The following is a 17,848-nucleotide window of genomic DNA, read 5'->3' as shown; positions in this document are numbered from 1 at the left end:
ACTTCCGCAAGTTTCCTTTGACGAATCAAGCAATATCAAACAAACGTTTTGCATTTACTGGCCTTGATGACTGTCACTGTTTTGCATCGATAGATTCACCCGTGTATTGGGTGAGATATTTTCATGGTTTTGTCACAGTCCTGTGTTTTTTGATACCAAATGACAAGGAAATGCATGGATGTCTAAATGCCAAGACTGGAAAATATTCACAATATAATATTTGTACATTTTCAACACAGTCCTTGGAATCACATGGTCCACAATGCTGACAAGTCAAGCATATCTATAAGTACGTCACCGTATGGTTTATTTCCTGTACACACAATTCTAATTCATTAGGCATTGCATGTTGTGACGTAAAACCAAGCTGATCAGCTCATGTCCATCATGCAACAAGTCCTCCAAAGTGTGATTCATATGTTACATCAGAAAGTTGAACGTCATCAACATGTTGTATCGGTAACCTTGATGGAGTAAGTGGATGAGTCGTAAGGCTGGTGGTCTCCAATGGCAACTGGCATCCACTGAGCTTATCTAAATAAGGCCCTCTATCTCTGTGAAAAAGAGGTACTAGACTCCCCAGTGTTACCATTATGTTTGCAAAGGCCTTGATGTTTTCCAACTTTGTTAAAAAATTATCTTTTTTATTGTTTTCAACTGGCCGGTTTCACTTGAGGTTACAAATATGTAAAGAAATGGTTCATAACAAAAGTTTCCGTACTAAAATTTGTGATGGCATTCTACCAGTAACACTGTGAAGCCAATCAGTGATCAGCTCATTTGCATATCTAATCCTAAGTGTCCATCCCCAACAACCCAAACTGTGATATTGATCCGGTGCAGATGTAGGGCATTACTATCAAAACAATGGTTTTGTAAAGGGCATTCAACTTTTAGATTTTACAGCATTCCCAGTTTTATTAGGGTATCTGCAATATAACAAGTCATAGTCGGGTTTAGAAGAAATATTACATACGTTCGGAGAAAACTTTTGATAACTGTCATCCAACTGCAGCAAACACACCATATAAGGCCTTTTGTAAGAGCTGGGTGTTTTGTAAGGTATTTTTTTCAAGGCCAAAGAGATTGTCAATATTTTCAGTACTCCTCAGGGGAGGTTACAAAGATGTAAAGAAATGGTTCATCCATCTATATACATAGATTGGTGAATTTTTGGTACATTCTTGCTGTGAATTATGTTGCTTTTGTCCATTGTGTGGATTTCATTGCAGAAACAGTGAAGGCGGGAGATAACTGTTGAGGGCGCCGTTGTTTTAAAGAGCCCAGAGGCCCATTAGTGTACAAAAGAAGGCAGTAAAGCTGTTGTGTTGAATACAATTGCGTAAAAAGGGACACCTGTCTTTGTCCTATTTGACAAGCTTACCGGTGTTTATTAAAGTAGACGTGAATAGATCTCAATAGGAAACATGGCGGGTGGTTCAAGACGCCGTCTGCCTTGAAGGACATGTTTAAGCATCAGATGCGTTATGCTAAACTCAAAGAGACCTGTTCAATGCAAATAGTCCCAGTGTGGTCAATCATACTGAGACAGTAAACCGTAACATGCAAACCCACGCAACGTTTTGGTTAAAATTTACCATAAACCTTTGTGACAAAGTTACAAAGAAACACCTTCTAAACCTATCATGAGGATATTCTGTGTGAGCTCATAATTTACACTTTGTCAAGAATCTTTCGAGCACATTCATTGTTTTGAGGTTTGCCAAACTCTGATCTATTTGATGTTGAATAATTTGAACAGTGTTCAAACTCTATTACTAAGATAATTTGTATAATTTCAAAGTTATATCAATTTGGTAGTATCGTCATGATGAAATTTTACTTTTTTCATAACTTTTTCCTTCATCATGCTTCAGCTGTAGTGCTGTGTGTCATTTTGTGTTGTTTTTATCAAAGCTTTGACAACATTTAGTTTTTAATGATGTTACTCAGTTTTGCTAATTTGTAACCAGTAAAAATACATTGCACATTTCAGGGATTGAGCACAGCATTCAGTGTGAGATGGTGCATGGACCTGTACCAACATAAATCCAGCAATACAGCAGTCTAGCTTTCTATTGATGTCTATATTCTTTATGTACAAGTGCATTGCTTTCACCTGGTCTGTGAAACCAACAATTCGAAATTCACCATTCCGAATTAAAGGAAAAAAATCAATAGCATCAGACAGACTATACTGACCATGTTCACCCCCAATATTTTGACAAATGGTATCATCCAAGTGGAAAGTTTGATCCTTTTAGACTGTCATTATCTTTTAAATCTTATCACTGGGGATTTTTTGGTGATGTAAGGTAATTTTTATCCTTGGAAATCAGCGTGATCAGGAAAGACATAATGAAGATCACTTAGGGTGATTCTTAACGTTGGCCACATCCTGTAAAACCCTGGATGATGATCTACTGCAGCCTACACTGACCAGGATGTCATCAAAGTGACTTCTTTTTCTACTGAGGGATAATTATTGAAAGTATGTCACTGTGGACATCTACAGTAATATAGCTGAGACAAACTTAGTCATACACAAAGGCTAAGCTTGGAATAATTTCCTTACTCAAGTTTCATTGTGGTTGATTTCCATTTGTGAAATTACTCAGACTACATCATCAGTGAAATGAGAAAAAAACTGGACTTTTTTTAATACGTAAAAACAAATCAGTATTTTCTAAGTTACACATGATAAGCCTCGTGCCTTTGATGAATAGACTTTCACCAGTTTTTTTCACAAAACTGCTGTTTAATTGAAAGAAGTTGCTTCCAGGAAATATCTGACATTTTATAAATCAGCAAAAATGAATTTTCAGACTTGACAGTCTCCAAGACATTCAGCCAGCAAAATGAAAAAAACAGTATCTCACATCGGACTGCACAAAGACCGGTTACAAAGATGATGGAGTTTAAGGACTCCACCCCAAAAAACCACGAATTGCTGCTGCGAACCGATTTTCTCTAATATCAGGGTTAGATCTGTAAAGTGAAATATGGTGAAAATGGTTGAAGTGTTAGTGTCATTGTACAAAACAGAAAGTTAGTGTTAAAGAAATTTTGTCATCTTAAAGATAATTTCACCTTTAGTAAACTGTTATCTGGTGATAACTTCTTCATTTTTGTCCTTGATAACCATTTCCAAGACTCAAATCTTTTTCAAATTAATGAGTTTCCCTCCAAATACTTCTATCACAGCATTTTTTCAATTTCATTACTACCATGTACAGTAAAACTTCAGATTTTTTTCAAAGTTTTGACCAAATGATGACTAAGCTGTCCAAATTAAATGCCCTTTTTGAAGCCTGACCTGTTTGACCTTCAAAATATTTATAGACCTGAAGCCAACAACCTAAAGACCGATGACCCTTCTTAATTGTATGTAAATCTCATGAATATTCATATTAGAGGTTGATTGATTTTGGCTAATTGCCCAAGGCCACCGGCCTTTTGTTCAAAGAGAGCCTGTTTGCTAATTAGCAGAAATTTCCAACCATTACATTCTGTACAAAGGTTAGTTGGCTTTTTCATGGTGAAAGGGTGATCTGGCCCTTTTTGCATGGATGACAGTGTAATCTAGGTCACTAGTTCAAAACAGTTAATGATGACAACGGATTTTTAATCAGTTTTGGATCTGTCAGCTTATTTCATCTTGGTGCTAAAGAGCTGAGGGGTGTAAATTGTAACAATTTGATCGGGAAAACTCTGATGTGTCTGAAACATTCCAGCAATTGTTAGATCATGATCCCTCCCAAACCATAAACCTGCAGAAGTCAGTGTTTGTGATTAATAGCGCACCCAACGCTATCATGACAACTGGTGACTGAGTGTAGATGAATGCAATATAATTATAATTGGCGCACTGTAATTAGTTTGGCTGACAGTGTGGAATGAAAATTAATACACATGCAGAAGCTGATCGATCAACTGTTACAATGTAATCTTGTAGATTGGGTATGGCCATGTTATATTGCCTCAGATTTACCTGTGAGAAACAGTTGCCATCTTCTAGATCTATTCCGTGAAACCTTTTCATCAAGAAATTGAATTCCTCAAGTCTTTTGTTTCCAAGTGTCACCCCTTTTGTGGTTCATCTGTCCTTTGTTCCGTTGGTCACTCCGTACGATCCCAGGGGCTTGTCCTAGTGCAATCTGGTTTTTTTTCACCGGGGTCTTTGTGAACAGTTTGTACATGTAAAGGATATGGAGTCCAATAATGTTGTAATGGTTTGCAAGGGGGATTCTATCGATGTACCAATTGTACAAAAATGAACCTGCCTTAAAATTTTAGATGTATATTTCATCATCAACTTTTTCTGATTGCCTTTTTATAATAATCACTTATGTACAGTTAATGCATAAAAACATGTATATTTTTTTTTGTAAACAGGAAAATATTCAATTGCAAAAAGAACTTATTTTCCTAGCTGTTTTTAGCAATTGAATACTACACATAGAAAAGTCAAAATTAATCGCAAAAGTGGTCAGGTTTAGAAATGGCAAGTATTGATTTCGAGAGAAATTAAAACAAAAAATTTGGTTGGAAATGTGGAATGACTTTGATGTTTTTTATTTTGTGTGTGGGCGGAGTCATCGTTACTATGTGCAATATGTCATAGAAGGGTATAAACAAGAGAGGGGCATTTTCTGACGTGGGAGTTATGTATGTTTACATAACTCACTAAGTAATGCGCCATCAGTATACAGTTATCTCTTCAATGGACATTTTTGACGTAGGTCAGTTGTCCATGTTACGTAACCTATTCCTGGTATGTCCTTGAAGTTCATTAATCAATACAGAACTGAAAGGATCATCACCGGATAATTCAGGTTCCGGGGCCTAGTGTATTTTGTCTTATAACAAATTTGCATGTTTAATGAGTGTGACATAGAGAGAAGCCCCTCTGCTGTCCAGGGCGTGATAAAGATCAGGGTTCACGTGCCAGGGTTGTGCCAACTGTCACTCCCATCAAAACTTTCACTTGACCTACTTCTTGTAATACAGTTTGAACTTTTTACTAACAGTGCAGACTGTTTTCTGGTTTCTTTATTGGTTCTCTGGCAATGTGCATTCAAAATAAACACAGAAATATAAGAGGATGGGAAACAATATATTTTATGTTGCTGATTTTGCCAATTATTTCTTTTTTGAGCAAGGAATTTTACATTGAATTCTGTTTGCTGTAAATGTTGATGCATCTTGCATTCTCTGTGTTCTGCTTGCAAAATAGAGTTATTGTGCTACTTCAAAAACCATGTTGAAATGCCTAGTGTTTAATTTGTCAACACAGCATGTATTTACCTGTGTGTGTATACTGGTATATATCCAATGCCATCATTGCCAGCTGAATGACATTGCATACTGTTACCTGTATGACCTGTTTACAAGATTGATATTTGTACTTTGGTATAATTTAGCAAGAAGAAGATGAAAATGCGCTTTTATTAAAGAGTCACAGCAGTGCAGGTCCCTATAAAACTATGTTTCATTGTCCAATAATGATATTTGGTACAGATATGAAAGTATTAATATAAATATGAGCATGTATAGTTCAATCTGCGTCGGCTCCTGTGCATATGCCATGGATTATGTGCATATGCCACGGATCCTGTGCATATGCCATGGATTCTATGCATATGAATTGAGGAAATTGTAGCCCCTGAACTGTCAAAGTTTTCACATTGCAATACACAAACTCTGTGTTACACAACTGTAGAACTGCATGGATGTCTGTTTTTGGTTGTGTTGCCCATCATTTTGAAAGTTGATTCACATGTAAATCATGCATTTTGACATTTGCATGCAGCAGCTTGTATACTTGTTTTGCACAAAAAAATTTCTGTGACTGAGTCTCCTCTGCGTTTGCCCCTGTCATTATACCTACATCATTGCACCTGTAGTTCACAGCGTGCACATGTGGTGGATGGACTCGGCTCTGTCTACCGTTGTGATCTATAAGCCAATTTGATGCACCACTGATTATACGGCATTCTCTTTTGGCCTGTTCAGATTGACGACTTTGCGTCGGCCTAGGGCCGGACCTGGGCCGGGGCCGACGTAAAAAACCAATGTGGACACGCTGCGTCGGCCCTGGGCCGACACAGTTTGGTCCCGGTGAGAAGGGGGGGCTCAGGGCCGACGCAGGGCCGATGCAAAATTTAGTCCGACGCAAATCGCCTGTGTGGACATGTTGCGTCGGCCCTGGTCCCAGTTGACCAGGCCTCCGCCATGGATCGAAGTTGAACTAGTCACCCTATTCGCACAAAACAAACGACGTTTGAAACTAAAGTTTACACCTATTGAAAGTTTTCAATCCAGTCTTTACATTTTAATATCATCCCATGTACGCAGAACTTCCCACCAACCTTTGTTCCGCAAACGAGACCATGTCATTCGATTCCACAGTGCACGTAATAGACTAGAGAGGCATGTCAAAAATGCCGCGCACTGGTTATTTCTCCACCGCGGTCTTATATATACCATATGCTCATCCAATAAATAGTGAAGATCTCTCCGATGATTAAAAGGGTGAGTGGTAGTCATATTTGCCCTTCTTGTGCGTAAAAACGCAGGAAAATCATGAACAGTAGAAACAGCGTGCCATTATTCAAATGCGCCATTTTGAACTTTGACAGGTCAGAGGTCACAAAGGAAGGTAAAGTTACGTCGGCCCTAATTTACCGGTAAGTGTGGACACGGACCAATTTAATCCCAAAAGGACAATTATTTTGTGTCGGCCCAAATTTCAGTTGGGTTGCCAATGTGAACAAGATATTTGACTCATGAAGATTATTACAGAGTATTTGTGTCAGTGTAAGACTCTCTCAAGGAAATATCTAGAAATTTCCCAATTGACTGAAAAGCTCAGCACTTTTAATTAAAGTTAGAGGGTATGTGGGTATGTCCATGCAAGGTTTTTGTCTTCTAGTCAGTGCTTGTTCTAATATTCTGCAATGAAGGTGATATGCTGGTATGGCCAGTCATATCCAAACTGCTGGTATCCCCCCAGTGTACATATATGGTATGGTATCTCCCCAGGGTACGGTATCTTCCCAGGGTGTGGTATCCCCAGGGTGTGCTATGGTATCTCCCCGAGATATGGTAAGGTATCTTCCCAGGGTGTGGTATGGTATCTCCCCAGGCCCCACAAAATATTAGTGCTTCATAAGTGGCCCTGTAATGGAGGCACTGCAGTTTCTTGCTGTTGAAGTTTGAGACTACCCATTATGACAAGATTTGACTATGATAAGGCATAATGGGATGAAATGATTAACTGCCACCCTAATATCATAGTACGTCAAAGTCTGACTACCGGTACTCCCTTGAAGACAAAAGGTCTGTACCAAAGTCAGTCAATGAAAGGGTTTAACCCTTTTAAACCCTTTTCCCTTGAAAAGGATCCACACTAACCGTTAAAAATAGTGGTACCAAACCATGATACAGGGTCTATGGTGTTTTTTGATGTAATTGTAGACATGATAACATACAACTATAATAACCTGGAGTTCACTTTTACCTTACAGAACCTAAGAGAAGAGACTGACAAAATCCGCAATACCAATATTATTGTCTGTACCCCTGGAAGACTGCTGCAACATATGGATGAAACCAGCTACTTTGAATGCAATAATTTATTAATGCTAGGTGAGCTATGAATAATTGTTTTCATCTGTGTTGAGTATCTCTCACCATAGTTATATCTCACTGAAGAAATCCAACAGGTGCTTTATCACCGGTGAATTATAGTTAAACCTTCAGTGATTCAAAATGCAGTTAGATATGCTTTGCTGACTGCCAGTCAGAGGTTAGCTTGTTGGTATCATGGACGTGATAAGTTGAGAAATGATTTATCCACCATTGTACTGATGGATGATTTCATTTCAAATTGGAATCACTCATTCATGTTGTCTCTCGTACTCTTGTTATTACTTTTGTCCTCTCTTGTTTAGATATTTCAATAGTCTTCTTTCTGGCTGCCTAAAACACCTCATTGACAAACCGCAACTGTTCAAAATGCATCTGCTTGACTTGTCTTTAAAGCCAAAAACCACACGATGTTCAAGCTCTCTTGAAATCACTTATTATGTACAGTAAAAACTTTCGACAATTTGTTTCAACCTAGTGTCAGGGACTGGACCACAATACCTCTCTAATTTTTTGCAAACGTATACTCCCTAAGAAACTTTTGTCTGAAAAACGTCTTTTTAGAATACCACATGTGCCACAAAATCCTTTAGTGAAAGATTTTTTCTCATTCACGGCCGAAAACTTGGAACAACCTACCAGTTGACCCAAGCCATATGAATTAACATATTTCATTCCATTTTCAAAGCTTTAAAGTAAATATCATCCTTTTCAGTGTTCTCCACAGCTCAGAAAAAGCAGAAGGGTGGCTTATTCACAAACTGATGCCCAATTTGCATATTTCTATGTTATGTAAATGATTCTGTTGTTAGGCATTAGCATATGAATAGATTTGTCAAACAACACAAGACTAGCCATCCCATCAACATCCCCTCATTGAAAACCCTGTCTTATCAACTTTGTTGTTCTTTCACAGTTCTGGATGAAGCTGACAGAATATTAGATCTTGGTTTTGAGAAAACCATGAATGCAATCATTGAAAATCTACCGAGTGAAAGACAGACACTGTTATTTTCTGCAACACAAACAAAGTAAGTCTGTTGAACCTACCGGTATCTGACACTTCAAATTATTTAGTGCTCGACACTCTGTGTTACATCATTTCAAGTTTCTGTGATAAAGTCACCAACTTGAAAGAGAAAAAAATGCAGAACTTGTAAAATGTCACTAAACACAAATCCTGATTTTTCATGAAACCTGAATGTTGTCTGACAGAAATGATTCTCATCATGAGTGGCAATTGTATACCCAGTAGGCTATATTGAGGTTTTTCTGAGTCAGTTCTGTTACACAAAGAAATTTGTTTAAAGTCTTGAAACCAGGATATGGTGTGACCCATGGTGAAATTTTAGTGATGGTGATCATAAAGCAAAGTCAGGGATAGGTTCATTTTGATATGTTGTAATTTGGCAGAGATTTTGCTGGTGGTTGTTACAGGAGGGTACCTGTGATGAGTAAATGTAGGAAATTTAAACTTGCATGTGTATAGGAAGTAAGACCCCTCCATGGAGTAATAGATAATTTAGAAAGTGAAGAGAACAGAAAGAAACGTGAAGTTGATTTGATTTTATTAGTTTGAGATTTTAGAAAACCAATAATATAAACAGCATAAACCCCTCAACAAAGCCATGACTCAGTGTGGTGTTACTGTTAGAGAATGCTTATAGACTGATTTTTCTGCTTTACTTTGACAGATCAGTACGTGACTTAGCACGGTTAAGTTTAAAAGATCCGAAATACGTAGCCGTGCATCAACATCATGAACACAGCACACCAGTGCAACTAGAACAGGTGAGGGCGCTCTAACATCTACAGAGTTTTCTGATGAATCAAAGTAGAGCGAAAGTATTCAGGGAGTGAATGGAAAAGGAAGAAAAACTTAATATCAATCCAGCAATGATCGAGGGAAATATTTTGATTGTCTATATCTGACTGATCAGTTTTCTCTCCAGGTTGCAAACATAGGGGCAGTAGATTTACATGACAATGCACAAGTTGCATGTTCTTTTGTTATGAAAATCATCCTTTTGTACGGTTAACCCTTTTCCTGCCCAAGTCCATATTTCACCACCAGGTCAAGATGGTTAAAATTAATGAAACACGACGTATTCCATATGACGTATTTTAACATAATACTGTACATTTGAAGGCTGTTGAAAACATAATACTGTAAAGTTGACTTTTTTTGGACAAAAGATGCTATAACACACCAAGCCAAGTGAGTGAAAATACGTCATGTTTTGGCTCAATACCGCTTTTTACTGACTTGGCTGATGGGGAAGTGATACAGTTATTACTGTCTGGCAAGAAAAGGGTTAATAACATATGAATGGGTCACTCCAAAAACTCTTGTTGAGAAGCCTGGTAATTTCGTCTCAATGGATTAGAAGTATCAATGTCAAAAAATCTCTGCAGTACACTCAGTGCACAGATAAACATTGTAACAAATTAATGATGTCATTCTGTCAATCAAGATTGTAGCTAATTACTGTAGCTGTATTTTTCTCACAGAAGAGACAGGCACGTTCTATCGACAGGAATATGTAGATTGTGTTTATTGTAGTGTGTATACATGTGGGTACACTTGTGGCAGACAAAAATCACAGTATGTAACTTGAACTTCACTCAGACAAATACTAATGAGTGCTGTAGATAATCACAGCATTCTATAGTTTTCTGTTATGGGCTATGCTGTATGTCTTGCATGAAATCAAAATGTGTTATTTTTGTGTATTATGGCTCTAAAATCACAACATTTCAACTACGAGTGTTCTCATGTCTTTGACAGAGCTATGTGGTGTGTGAACTTGACCATAAATTGAACATGCTGTACTCGTTCATAAGGAACCACCTTAAAAAGAAGATACTAGTGTTCATGGCAAGTTGTAAACAGGTACAGTGTGAATAACAAATTTACCTTATATGACGTATACTCCCCTGCCTGCTATCACATGGGACTGAACATGTCATCAAAGTGGACCAGTACAGCGCCACCAATGGTGAAAAAGTGGAAAGATATTTTCATGAATGAACTGTTTTTTCACAAATTATAAAGCTTTATTTAAGGAAGTTGAATGACAATTTTGAAGTTAAAAATTGCATTATATAATATCTGATTTCATTTTTCTGAATTTTGCCACAAACCCCTTCGAAGGCTGGCCATGTGTGTTAATGTTGAAGGGATGAAGTCAACACAATAATAGCTATTCCTATTTAATTAGAAAAGTTATTTTTGTTCTGCTGTTGACTGCAACAAAGGGAATCATTATCAATCAGTGCAAGATGTTGAATGTAGAAGTCAGTTACTTCCGTGTTTTGTTGAAGTGACATAAAGACACAAACTAGATTTTCCAATACTTTGCACACACCAAACAGTGCTGTTGGATGCAAGCCAAAAATATGATGTGATTTTATGATCATCAGTTTAGAAATATATTAATTAGAAGACAGACCAAGAGACTACACTGTTATTGCAAATACAAAAGACCATTAGAGTTTTGAACTGTGCCAATACTACAGTGTGAATTACACGGATAACACACTAGAGATAAATTTTTAGAGGGTGGTTTTCCTCAGAAATGTTTTGGTCGCATTCTGTTGGATAAGAGTGAAAGTAAATTTCTGGAGACTTTTATTGTTTCTACATTATTCTAATGACATTGCCATGTAAAGAAGTAATGATATAATTTTTTTCACTGAATTTGCATATTTTCAATTCACTGATACTTTGTGATGGTTTCAAATCTTGGCAGCAAGAGAGAACATTCACGTCAAAATATTTTTTATAAGTTATAAGTCAACATGAAACTTGAAGGGAAATGTCCGCAGGATATCCTGACATTCAGGGTTTCACATGAAGTTATGAAAAGAGATGTGTCTTCATGAAATCATGTGTTTTCCCACTTCCTATTGTCAACCTTTTGCCCCACTTCTAGATCAAGCAAAACTAATGAAAGCAATTGTTGACAGAAAATACTGGTCAAGAGGTCAAGGGTTGCATTGTTGCCATGGTGTACCTATCCTTATTCTCATCCACGCTTTTGACATTTATTTCTATCCAGAAAATCATGTTTCTGTTTGACCCGTGTTGTAACTGAATCAGTTCTCTATTTCCTGCTTTGATGATAGAGGGCACTATGCAATGTTGCAATCATCACACAGCCCACTGCATTATCAGAGCCAGCCTTATCTACATAGCACACTGACTAACAGTTCGATTGTTGAATATTGATTTCTGTTTCCCAAACTTGATTCATTTCTTTGTAGATTTCTAGTTCAATGTGACATGGTTTGAGTTTAGACCCACAGTCATAGAAATCACATTTGAAATAAAGTGGTTAAGATTTGAAGAACCATTTGCTGTGTAACAATCAGTCTTAGGGATAAATTCGTTGATCGACTAAAGCATTGGTTAATGGAATAAAATTATTTCTGTTCTCCAACACTGAGGGCGCTATTTTGTGCAAGTAGTTGAAGTGAATAACAATTTTTAGTTTATTTTAACTAAAGGTCACCAGCCATTGTGCAGTCATTGAGGACTTCAGATTTGAACTTTAATGTCTTGTAAAAGTAAAACTTTATCGCCACTTATTCAGTTTTAACTCATGGACGTGCTTCTCCTGATATTCTTGTAATCACATTCTTTTGCATCTCCGCAGGTGAAGTACGTCTATGAAACATTTTGCCGGCTAAGACCTGGTACGACTGTGATGGCTTTGTACGGAAAACTGCATCAGCTCAGACGAGTTGCCATTTACAAAGAGTTTTGTCAAAAGGAGAACGCGGTTTTGATAGCCACAGACTTAGCAGCCAGGGGCCTCGGTAAGTCCAGGTTATGTTATGATAGATGATGGCATCACAGTACCGTTTTGACAATCACAAATGTACCATCTTGAAGAACTTAGGCAAGATGTTCAATTCCATGGACAATTTCTCATCAATTTGACAAGATCCAAGTGGTACTTTAAGACAAAAGATCTGTGAATTTGTTTTACTTCTGCAGAAGAAATGTTTCCGTCAAATAGACGCTTGAAGACATTGCTATCATAGCAGTCAAGGCTTTTTTCTTAGAGGCATCTCTTCCAGCTCTGTTAGATTTCAGAGGATGCGTCCCTGACCTACCGTCTTTCCTCCAGCAATACCGCCTTGTTTTTCATATTTATCATTAACTTGCTATGTACATTGTGTGACAACCTTTTCTTGAGTCCATAGTGATGGATTGTCTGTTTGCTGTGAAAATGTGTAAATCTTTGCTTTCTTTGTTTGATATTGTCATTTTTATGAAAATATTGTTACCCTTATGGAATGTCCATTGTTTTAATTGTACAGATTTTCCAGCTGTAAATTGGGTCATCCAGTTAGACTGTCCGGAAGACGTGAACACGTATATCCATAGAGCTGGGAGAACTGCCAGGTATAAGGAAGACGGAGAATCCTTGTTAGTTTTACTGCCATCGGAAGAGAAGAAGATGTTGACAGAGTTACTGGAAAGGAAGATACCGATTGAACAGATAAGGTTGGTGCTTGTCTTTTTTGTACTTGACATTTTATTGGTAATGAAAGGTTACAATGCTTGTCAGAAAGTTTAACAGTCCAGTCCTCAGATATTATTGGTAGTACATGTATTTAATCCATTAACAATAGTGTGTGTCTAGTTTATCTTTCTCCATAGCAATGTCATACTTTATGTGGTGTTTTACTTGTAGCTAATACATCGCAAATAATGGTTACCTGTATTCTGATGTTATTCATTGTATAGATAACCATTTTGCTAAAATTATGAGATGATCATGTTTATGAACAACTTGAGCTCTATAGTCTCCTGAAAATACATCATGAACACTGGGTTTCACAGAACCTTCATGATATTCATCCAGATAAAAAATTTTTTATCATTTCAGCAGATTATATCTCTGTTTAAAGGCAGACAGCAAACAAACAGCAAACTAGATTAGAGATAGATAGATATACTTTATTGTCCATAAAAACATGGAAAGTTGTCTTTAAACATCAGGACCGCTATAAAAACACCAAATACGGACAACACCATACAAAACAATACAATAGTTACAGACAAACACAACACTACCGGTATATTAAAAGTTCCTACTTAAAATGGTGTTTGCTCTGGTTCTCGGATGGAATCAGACATATTCATATTTAAAACAGCAACTGCTGACGGTATAAATGACTTCTTAAAAAGATTCTTCCTAGCCCTGGGCACAAGTAGACGGCGTCCCGAAGGCAGATATTGAAACTTGTCATTCAATGGGTGAGATTTATCACCAAGAATGGATAAACCTTTCCTACGAAGAGCATAAGTATACAGTTCTCCAAGATCTTTTAACTTTGTCCCGACAAGTCGACTACATATGTTTACAATTTTCGTTAGTCGCATTCTCTCTTTAACAGAAATATGCGACAACGTTATAAGTTAGAATGCTTTCAATACAACAACGATACACAGAAACAAGGATGTGACTGCTAACATTGAAACTCTTTAGCTTCCTCAGAATAAATATTCGTTGGTGAGCTTTCTTATAAATTTTGTCTGTATTCTCTTTGAAACTTAACTTCTGGTCTACTATGGACCCTAGATATGGAAATGATGATACTATTTCAACCTGTTGGTTGTCAATGGTAACAGATTCTACTTTTTCTAGCTTTCTGCCATTATTAAGAACCAACTCTTTCGTTTTTTTGATATTTAAGGTAAGAAAACTGTCTTTGAACCATGAACACAGGCGATTAATTTCAGGAAAGTAGCGTGACAAGTATGCCGTTCATACACAGGCCATTAAACGCCTCTGAAACGGTTCTGGGCCAATAGTGGCACAGAAAGTTATGTGTGGACACTCCGAAGTGGTTCTGAAGCATTTCAGATTTGAGACGGTTTAGTCGGCCCGACCTGAGCCGTTGTAGGGATTAACTCTATCTGCAAATCGCTGTGTGGACAGACCGAGCCGCTTCAGAGGCGTTTTAAACGCCCTCACGCGACAGGTATTTGTTACATAAACAAACAACAACCAACATACAATTTTTACTTTGGTCTGTGGCTGCCGAACACAGCTCAAATCTCGTGGAAATAACTGGTCAGACGACGAAATAGGCTTGCTAATCTGAGTCTGGGCAAACGAAAGCATTCAAAGACTGCTAAAGAGACATTTTCGCGAGCCAGAAAATAATTTCCGCTCCGCTGACCTACGCAACAATCAAGGTAGCGCTGAGCTGTTGCCGTAAAGAGGCACGTAGTTTACGACGATGTAAAGAGAACGTGTCGCGACAGCCTAAGTGTACAAAAAATTGCAGAAAAAGCTCTACAGGACAGCAGATCAGTGCCACCGCAAGCTCAGGGCACTGAAGCTAAAATCTACAAACTACAAATGCAGAGAAGTCGACAGCAACAGACCATGAAGGCGCGACTTTGCACAATTTTTAAATATCGGATATTTACAATCTAGTATCGCAGTTTGACATATCGACGATTTCGGGACTAATATCGATACTAGACGATACTAGAATGAACTGCGGTTGAAACATGGGAAGCCACATCTATGAAATCGCCGATACTTACCGGCAATTTGGGGACTCTAATATCGATACGATGACAGAACCCCATGGACGATACTAGATTCATTCAAATCGCGCGTAAATATCCGATATATATCGGAGATTTCACCACCTTACAGTTCTGGCCAAACCCGACTTCCAAGGACTGACTCTAGCTTCGATACTAGACGATACTAGATTCATTCAAATCGCGCGTAAATATCCGATATATATCGGAGATTTCACCACCTTACAGTTCTTGTCAAACCCGACTACCAAGGACTGACTCTAGCTGCGATACTGGACGATACTGGATTCATTCAAATCGCGCGTAAATATGCGATATATCGGAGATTTCACCACCTTGCAGTTCTGGTCAAACCCGACTTCCAAGGACTGACTCTAGCTTCAATACTATAGACTATACTAGATTCATTCAAATCATGCGTAAATATCAGATATATATATATATATCGGAGATTTCACCACCTTAAAGTTCTGGTCAAACCCGACTTCTAAGAACTGGCTCTTGCTTTAATTATACTAGATGATACTAGATTCTGTCAAATCGTGCTAAATATCCGATATATATCGGAGATTTCACCACCTTAAAAGTTCTGGTCAAACCCGACTTCCAAGGACTGACTCTTGCTCTTATACTAGACGATACTAGATTCTATCAAATCGCGCTAAATATCCGATATATATCGGAGATTTCAGCCCTTTATAGATCTAGCTAAGCCAATCTAACTTCGATATTGTATAGTCTAGTAGCCGTAAATATCGGATATCATATAAAAGTGCAATGTCGCCGTGTTCTCCAACAGACGGAGCGGCAGAGGCAGAATGTCGATGCCTTTCTTCGAATAACTGTCTCAGATCCTCGGTAATCGGCCGTCTGTCAATCAACATGAAGGCGGAAACAAGAGCAAACAACACCCTCCATACAAACAAGATAACAAAAACGTAACGGTTAGTATACACCAACGGTAATCCCAGTCTCCCTCCCTCAACGAATAGAACATATGACTACACGAAGACGAACAGTAAAAGACCTGCACTGGAGATGGAAGACGTCCTGAACATAGGTGAGTGCACGGTCACCGGTGGTCTGTTCCGCTCTGCCATGGACGTGTGTACATGTGCCTGAGAAGAAGACGGACAAAGGTGCACGCGTCCATTGGACGCATAGACGCGGAGCGGAGTAGACCTCATGTGACTGTAGTGAGCGAAGATCAGCAAGACAAGATCCTAGGCCGTACAATGAATCGACAAGAAACCACACAACATTCCAGCAACAGTAAACGTTGTGAACAACGTACATAACTGGATACAGCATGGGCCAAACAAGGATCGCAATACCAAACGGCCTTTTTAAAGGCCAACACAAACTCAAAAGGGAGAGTTACCGTATCAACACTGTGCCATGCCTCAACACCAAAAATGTACACTAAAATTACACATAAAATTACAAAATAAAGACGGGCGGTAACAGTATAAGCCGGCACAGAAACAGAGAACAAAATAGTGCACATAACATCAACAAATATGTCGCATTACACGGGCACAAACCAAAATGAACATCGATACACATAGCAGCCTCGAATTCATCTCAATATCCCTTCCAAAAACAGAATAGAACACATCTCATGTCGAAGGCATGTCATGAGAACACTATCAGAAAACGGTGAGATACCAATCAAACCGTTAGATAGAGGAAGCGGATTGACATTGTATACACTAATGATTACATAATAAGGAAGCGTCAAAAATAACTCGTCAACCAATGATTTCAAACAAAGTTTACAACTGACAACGTATAACACAGAAAAAATACAACATTTTGACAGCACAAAATTAAACATGTTGACGACCACATATATCTATCTATTTCTCAATCTGGTAAACACGATACGAACACGACCTTGAACACAACTGAACAAAATGAGATATCCTAGCTTCCAGAATAAAAAGAACATACTTCCAGTGGGACAATATAGAAATACATACAATCTTCCAATATACCACACATTTTATCCACTGAAGATGAACTTGAGGCGGCTGATGAAGAAAGTCTGGCAAACTTTCGAAACATAGCGTTAAAGGATCGCAGTGTCGTACGCAGTCTCTCCACTCTGGAGTACATTCTGCACTGACACGCAGATACAGCTGTGTTTCGCCGTGCCTAATCGGTTCTGTACACAAGACAGTGAAACAAAAAAATACACACTACTATACATTAAACGCAAATCACTAATGTATGAACGATGTGTGGAGTTGCTTTCCCTTTACTGACTAAAAAAGAAACACCAACAGAATACCTGTTAGCTATGCTAAACATTATTTTGAAAAACAACACATTCGAATTTAACAACGAATTTACAAACAAACATTTAGGTGCGCCATCGTCACCCGAGATTGCCGATCGACATCACGTTTCACGAATTAGAACTGGAAATCATATGTGAACACACAACAAAAATATCACTATGGTGCGCCATCGTCACCCGAGATTGCCGATCGACATCACGTTTCACGAATTAGAATTGAAAATCATTATGTGAACACACAACAAAAATAGCACTATGGTGTAGATTCAGAGACGATATTTTCCTAATCTTAATTGGAACGGAGCACAAACTCCACGAAT

At 38.1% G+C, this 17,848-nt stretch overlaps 1 protein-coding gene across 2 annotated transcripts in view; it reads left to right on the top strand.

The window, feature by feature from the left end:
* Positions 1–17,848, top strand: part of LOC139142824 (probable ATP-dependent RNA helicase DDX10) — a 48,520-nt gene that overhangs the window by 17,684 nt on the left and 12,988 nt on the right. For both annotated transcript variants that reach the window (XM_070712987.1, XM_070712988.1), the window contains exons 4-9: positions 7,530–7,650; positions 8,567–8,681; positions 9,345–9,441; positions 10,439–10,543; positions 12,309–12,471; positions 12,979–13,165. In XM_070712987.1, the coding sequence (XP_070569088.1) occupies positions 7,530–7,650; positions 8,567–8,681; positions 9,345–9,441; positions 10,439–10,543; positions 12,309–12,471; positions 12,979–13,165 (788 nt within the window). The remainder of the gene's footprint in view (positions 1–7,529; positions 7,651–8,566; positions 8,682–9,344; positions 9,442–10,438; positions 10,544–12,308; positions 12,472–12,978; positions 13,166–17,848) is intronic.

The sequence above is a fragment of the Ptychodera flava genome, chromosome 10 (assembly GCF_041260155.1).
Source record: "Ptychodera flava strain L36383 chromosome 10, AS_Pfla_20210202, whole genome shotgun sequence".
Lineage (NCBI taxonomy): Eukaryota > Metazoa > Hemichordata > Enteropneusta > Ptychoderidae > Ptychodera > Ptychodera flava.
The sequence above is the reverse complement of the archived record's forward strand: the minus strand, read 5'-3'. Positions and strand labels throughout refer to the sequence as shown.